Below are 7,199 nucleotides of genomic sequence, written 5' to 3'. Positions count from 1 at the left end.
CTACATCTTTGTTTTTTGAAATTTATTGTCGAATGCCTTTGGGTTTTACCATTTTAAGGCTTTGGCTTAGAAAATCCTAATGACAAATTGACATAATCATCCCTGATAATGCATTATCATCCTCATGTTTCCAGTGTATGAATCAAGATGACTTTTTGATATTTGTTCTCTTTATCTCTGTAATTTTGCTTTCAGATTATCATGTAAAGATGAAGTGTATGTGGAGATCATTTAACAAGAACATTTCTGATAAGGTAATATTTCATTTCAGTTAACTATTAATAACACTTGGTGGCAATGAGATTTGAATGCCACATTTATGGAATACAACATGATCTGTGATCTATCCAAACCTAGTAATTAAACAAAAAAACTTATTAATGATCTCTTGCATAGCAGAAAATTTGTACTTTGGTTTTACGTGTAATGAGTTCTATCAACAGATTCTGTTTCAAAAATTATGTGTGATATGGCTGTTATTATTGTAGATTATGTTTCCATTCATTGATTGATATATTTCTTTGCAAGATATTTGATGACAAAGTCTTTCAGTTAAAAATGTGGGATAAGCTTTTGATATCCTAAGTTGTTTACATCAACATGTTGTGAACACTGGTGAAGTTCTTTCAGCAATATGCTAGAGGATGAGGTAATTAATACTAATATGTACACACACGCTATCTATATAATCAATTGGTATGTTCCTTTTGATGATTTGGTTGTTTGATTATAAAACCAATTAGCAGGGGCACATTTGGACGAGTTTTTCTAGCCAAAAAAAGGGCAACTGGTGATGTATTTGCCATAAAGGTAAGGGCTTCATACACCCTCAATTAAATTATGTCCAGATCATTAAGTAAAAAATGAAACAGTTATAAGTGCTTAACATGTTAAGTAAAATATAAGCAGAGTCCCTTAGTCCGTGTTTACTTACTAAAAGAAGTTATTTTGGAAAAAGTATTGCAGGTTTTGAAGAAGGCTGATATGATTCGTAAAAATGCAGTTGAAAGTATTTTGTTAGAACATGATATACTTATATCAGTTCGAAATCCTTTTGTGGTGAGAAGAAAATAAAAAAAATTGGTTAAACCGTGTTTGTGTAACTTGAATTCGTTAATTAAATTGTTTTGACATAGGTTCGGTTTTTCTACTCATTCACATGCAAAGAAAATCTATATCTGGTAATGGAGTTTTTAAATGGAGGATATCTTTTCTCTTTGCGGAGAACTCTAGGTTGCTTAGAAGAAGACATGACACGTGTCTATATTGCACAACTTGTAATTTTATTCCTTCTCTTTTCTGGTATAACCAATGTACTTTGTTTTCTACTCTTATGGGTAAACACTAAGTAGATCTTCATTCATATTGGTATTGAAAAGTAGATTGCTTTTACAGGCAATTTGGTCTTTTTTTCTCCAACTTCATATTTTTTTGATTGCTTTTAGGTTCTTGCACTGGCTTATTTACATCCTTTCAATATCATTCACCGAGACCTGAAGCCATACAACTTGTTGATTGGTCCAGATAGCCATATCAAGGTAAACATCTTTTTTTTAATTTTAAAAAAATTGAATTACTTTATATATATATATATATATATATATATATATATATATATATATATATATATATATATATATATATATATATATATATATATATATAAAGAAAAGGCAAAGAGGTAGGAAGTTAATTGATAAATAATATGCTGGACTTATTAATGATAAACAAACAGGTAAAGACGCACCATTTCTTTAAGAATATCCACTGGGACACACTTGCAAGGCAGAAGATAACTTCATCTATTTTCAACTTTTATTCTAAGAAAAAAAAAGTTGTTTTATAAGAGTTGAGTTGAGTTGAGTTGTATGCGGGTATGTTTCAATCAGGCGACATTCATACCATCTACTGAGACTCTGGACACGAGTTATTTCATGAGCCGGTATATTTGGAATCCAAAAGATGAGCATGTTGATGGAGGCAGCGATTTTGATGATATGTCTGATACATGCAGCACATTAGGTGATATTTCTTTTGGCAATATGCTAGAGGAAGAGGTATGATCTCATATCCATGCATCCTTTTGCGCACACACACACACACATGCAGACACACGCACATACCTGGTTTCTTTTGTAATCCTTAATCATTTGGCTGTGTGATTAAACAGGGTGATGAATGTGTTAACCTGGCAGAATTTGGTGCTTTAACTCTCAATGTGAATTACTCATTCAGTAATTTCTCATTTAAGGTATGATGACACAACCTACACTTTTTCTATATATACGCTCCTTTAAGGTATGATGACACAACCTACACTTTTTCTATATATACGCTCCTTTAAGGTATGATGACACAACCTACACTTTTTCTATATATACACACATTATTGATCACTATATGAGTAAGATGTAACAGCCTTGAAGGTTGATATGGTCTTGAGTCTTGACCAATAAAAAGGTTGATATGGTCACGTTCCATGTTATGACTCAAGGAAGGAACAACCTTATTAGATAAGCAAAAGTTGATGAAGATTTTACATATAAACAAGAGAATTAAACTAGGAATTAGGAAAGTTAGCTAAAAATCAAATATTCTTCTTTCCAACAACAACAACAACCAATTCTATTGTAATAAGCTAAGGCCACGTTTAGTGACATGAACATGCTTGGTGTTCTTATCATTTTCTGTAATGTGAAAGGTTGCTTGGTAATTAAGTATTCAAATAAAAACATTTGGCAGGGCTATTAAAGATGAAATCACAACGTGTTCTATAAACCATGAAAATTAGAGTAGCTACAACTACTCTATTGACCTACCTAAGATACAATCTTAATAGATGAACTGAATACATACATTAATACTTATTCAGGTGAATGCTCTGTTATCTTCTTTAGAGATCAATAATCATGGGGGATTGGTTAGGGAGCACATGCCTGGTAGATATGCAGAGATGGATCAGTATTGGGGGGAGTAGCAAGTCATGGGGCCCGGGCCGGGGCCCGGGCCGGGGCCCGGGCCCCGTGCAGATGGCTGGGCTGATGAATTTTCCCAACAACATGGTGGGGACCCGAATGCTTGGACTTTATCCATTGAGCAACAACATGGTACTGGGGGTTGGGCTTTTAAATTCCAGCATGTCAGTGAGCTCTTTCATATCAATAATTAAAATAATAGTTAAATGTTGACTTACTATTAATTCTTATGTTATTGATTTCAGGAGAAAACGCAGATGATGTCTATGGACCGAATGGCAGGTGCAAACATTCCATCTTTGGCTGCTATGGAGAATGTTTTTTTTAATTTAATTTATAATCAGTATATTATTTATTTGGTTTGGAAAATAATATGCAAAACTGCAAGTTACTTTGAACACCAATCCAAAGTTTTAGGTTACTTTACTTACTTTAAACACCAATCCATGGATTCCAATTCCTACCAAATCCCATGGAGGGTCATTATGAAGTTGGAGGTAGTCCTGCTCAACCTCAACATGTATATGAGCTCTGCTTTTCACATGGATAGGATACCCTCTCTGATGCTTGTGATTTTACCAAAACTAAAGTAGCAGAAGGGATTTCAAGAAAGGTATGTTATCTCAGCTCCATATAATATATTCCCAGCATTCTATGGGCTAATATAGTAGTATTTCACCTTTGCAAAAGGCCATCAGGACACTTCTATCCAGAGGTGCTAACTGATTAGGGCTTTTGATAGCTAACTGATTGATCTTTTTCTTCCATTCTATGGGCTAATATAGTAATATTTCACCTTGTGCAACTTCATTTGATTTTGTTTCTGTTCTTCATCATTTTCTTCCATTCTGAAATTAGGGCTTTTGATAGCTAATTGATTTGTATTATTGATTGTGTAACAATATTTCTTTTTTGATTCTTACATGAATCAGGGTTTAACAACTAAACTTTGCAACTATATAGAGGTTGATTAGTAACTATTTTTCACTATCACATTCACGGGTCTTTTGTAACTATTAATTTGAACTTTTCAAGGTATTACAAAGAATGATCCAAGGAGGAGAATATATTGTCCCCCACTACTCCTATACCATCTCCACCTGCAGGTAATGGTCTAAATAATTCAAACGGATAATAATAATAATAAGCATAAAAGACCATTTTTGCCTCTGGAGTCCAAAACTAGTCTAGGACCACTAATTGCTTAAGATGGTAACTGGGTTGTCTTTTCACGCCCTCCTTTGACATAAAGGCATGAAGATTCTCTCTCTCTCTCTCTCTCTCTCTCCAAATTCTAAAACAAACAGCAACAGGTAAATAGATGCCAACATTTTGCTTAAAATTCTATGAACGTTGGAAAAAAAACGAGATCGATAGTGCCTTTTTCATGAGGTTGTCAAAAGTTGAATAAAATTAAAAAAATAAACAAGGGTAATATTGTAATAGGGAGGGTCTTAATACATAAAGTGACCAACCTTTCACTTAGCCCGACAAGTCATTTTGATTTTATTAAGTAAAAAAGAAACAACCTTATCTATCTACATGCATTTAGTCATGTACTGCTGTCCCACAATTTGTCATCATAGAAGAAGACCCTGCTGTCCCACAAGGGTAATATTGTAATAGGGCTGCTTTATATGTCATCATAGAAGAAGACCATGTTGTCCCACAATTTGTATTATCATTATTTGATTTTAATAATAATTTGTTTTATTTTTATTGTTGAGGTTATAGATTGATAGTCTTATGTTTTATTATATCTGGAGGATCAGGTTTGAAGAGGAAATTACCTGAGGGAGAGGGAGAGGGAGAAGGATCCCATTTAAAAAAGCATATGAAACGTGTTCATTACAGCTTTCCCAATAATAATATTTAGAAACACGTTCATTATTATTTCTCTCTCTCTCTCTCTCTCTCTATATATATATATATATATATATATATATATATATATATATATATATATTTCATATGTCATTGTCACAGGAAGTAGATCCATTTGAGAGATTCACTGATCAAGACATCCGCACTACAATCCACAATGCAACTGGTCCTAGATCCGCTTTATTCATGCCAGAGGTTTAAATTTTTATTTATTTATTTATTTATATTAATAATTTAACCCTTTAATAAATATATATATAGGTTCCACTACAAGTTTTGGTTCGAAGACAAATAGCTCGGTTGTTGGATCATTGTCTTCAATGTGCTAGACTTGTATACAATGCATTAGTAAAGGTATTATCTTTTTTTCTTTTTCTTTTTTTATAATTCAGAATAAATAAATATTTGGGAAATATTTCAGATCACCCATAGTTGTCTAGTGCATGAACTACAATAGTTTCCTATTCTTAAGATTCACATTAATGACATTGTTGGGAGTTTTTGTTTGAAGGTCTTCAACCTTCACAAACAATGATTGGACACTTAGTAGAAATGGAGGTATTAGACCAAAGTAGTTCAATTGCGATTTTTATACATACATGTTCCTGTTCATTAAACCAAAGTATTTATGGTGTCAGGTTACTTCAGTAAAAACTTGTAGTTGGTATTGACCATTGACTATATTGTTTGACTTACTTTTTTCTATTTGATGCAGAGTCAACAGGTAGGGAAATTGTTAATTCTTCAAAGTAAAACAAATGGTTGATTGAACGAGAGAAAAGAAAACACCAACACTCCATGGCTAAAAAGAATAAAAAAAAATATGGATATGAGGCAAAAAAAGGTAAAACAAACTCGTATGTATGAATACGATTTGTATGGTAATTAAATTTATAGTGTATGTATATTTTGGTTTGCATGCAGTCTTTGTTAGGCAACTTGGACAAACTTTGTAGCACCTGATCTTCCATGCCACTCTTGGTAAAACAAATTTATAGTGTACTTCTTCCATTCATGACAGTAATTTCTCATTATGATGTGTTGTTTCTTGTGCAATTTTATTTTTAGGAGGTATTTTACTTTATTAAATGTTCAAAGTTACAGGACATGAGTATCGGCACATCATGGAACATTTTAGGGTAGTTGTTGGTTTTCCTCTAGCTGATCCATCAATGAAGTGGCCAACATCATGTAATAACATTTTAGGGGAAGATGTAGGTATATGTTTTTTTAATGAATAATGTAATCATATGTATGAATATGAAATAAAGTTTGTTATTTGGATGACAATAAATTTTTTGCAATGGATTGTATTTTTTGTATATGGTATTTTATTTTCTGTTATGAGACATTAAAGACAAATTTAATTTGAAAATTAGTAAATCTGTAAATTATATTTTTTTAACATTTAAAATTATGAAACGCAAAAATGTGTGTCATCTTCATTTATGACATGGCCTTTCTTGACAGGGGGTTCCTTAATACGCATTGCGTGTCATAAACATGCATGTCGTAATGTTACGACACGAAAATGCGTGTCGTCTTCCTATATGACAGGGCCTTCCTTGATACGCTTTGTGTGTCATAACCGCGCGTCGTAAATGCGCGTCATAAATGTGCATCGTAAATGCGCGTTGTCTCTCTTTATGACAACGCCTTCCTTGACGCGCATTTGCGCGTCGTCTGATCATTTTACGACGCGCAATGAGCATCGTAAAAGGCTGTTTTTCTAGTAGTGAGGAGTGGGAACATAATCATTAAGATTGCCTTCTGGAGTTGGAGACCTAGGTGGTGTATTACCCCTAGGAGAACCTAAATGCTGATCTTCCTCTTCCTCATCAGCATTCTGCTCATCATCATTACCAGACCTGGATGGTGAAGGATTCTTTGGTTTTCGAGCCATCTTCTTAACTTTCTTGGGAACCAAGGAAGCAGCTTTTTCAGCTTTTAGCTTCTTGGATTTAACTGGATTGGAAGAAGGTTCTTCGGTTTCCACCTTCTTGGAATCTGCTTTCTTTCCTCACTTTGTTGGCTTCTCAACTTCATCCAGAGCATCTTGCACTTCAGGAGTCAATTGTCGTGGATTCTTGGGAGGAAGCAATCGATACTCAGCCATCACTTTACTTTCTGCAGAGACACATCAATACATTGTTTCAGGAATTGAACCATTGTGAGGAAATTTTGTTGGATCAGCAACAATAATCTTATGGGTGTGAAAGGTTGCTATAGAAGAAAGCACAACATCCTTCATGACAGGGATCTGGAGAGAGTTGATTGCCCGACGAGTAACAAGGGTCCAAAAACGACCACAAGAAACTTCAGAGTGTTTGGTCGAGGAGT

At 33.8% G+C, this 7,199-nt stretch overlaps 1 protein-coding gene across 2 annotated transcripts; it reads left to right on the top strand.

Annotated features, from left to right (window-relative positions):
• The first annotated feature begins 446 nt into the window (after positions 1-446).
• On the top strand, positions 447-6,163 carry LOC145048109 (putative serine/threonine protein kinase IRE). 2 transcript variants are annotated; one of them, XR_013682708.1, is made up of 11 exons: positions 1,085-1,277; positions 1,446-1,538; positions 1,890-2,057; positions 2,171-2,251; positions 2,873-3,139; positions 3,221-3,588; positions 4,011-4,081; positions 4,962-5,054; positions 5,121-5,213; positions 5,575-5,703; positions 5,784-6,163. XR_013682708.1 is itself a non-coding variant. In XM_078996529.1 (7 exons), the coding sequence occupies exons 1-7, from the start codon at positions 645-647 to the stop codon at positions 2,975-2,977; spliced, it is 609 nt and encodes a 202-aa protein (XP_078852655.1). In that variant the 5' UTR covers positions 447-644; the 3' UTR covers positions 2,978-3,140. The 2 variants fall into 2 exon arrangements, 1 of the variants encoding a protein (XP_078852655.1); XM_078996529.1 differs by lacking the exons at positions 1,085-1,277; positions 3,221-3,588; positions 4,011-4,081; ... (2 more) ...; positions 5,575-5,703; positions 5,784-6,163 and adding exons at positions 447-649; positions 747-810; positions 967-1,059 and having other exon boundaries at positions 2,873-3,140.
• The last annotated feature ends 1,036 nt before the right edge of the window (positions 6,164-7,199 follow it).

The sequence above is a fragment of the Lactuca saligna genome, chromosome 1 (genome assembly GCF_052625555.1).
Source record: "Lactuca saligna cultivar CGN05327 chromosome 1, ASM5262555v1, whole genome shotgun sequence".
Taxonomy (NCBI): Eukaryota; Viridiplantae; Streptophyta; class Magnoliopsida; order Asterales; family Asteraceae; genus Lactuca; species Lactuca saligna.
Note: the sequence above shows the minus strand (reverse complement) of the source record. Positions and strands in the feature narration are given on the sequence as shown.

Coding starts and splice junctions, on each gene's coding strand:
- LOC145048109 (XM_078996529.1), top strand. Junction 1,060..1,445: donor CAGTTCGAAATCCTTTTGTG/GTGAGAAGAAAA, acceptor GATTGCTTTTAG/GTTCTTGCACTGGCTTATTT. Junction 2,058..2,170: donor GCAATATGCTAGAGGAAGAG/GTATGATCTCAT, acceptor GTGATTAAACAG/GGTGATGAATGTGTTAACCT.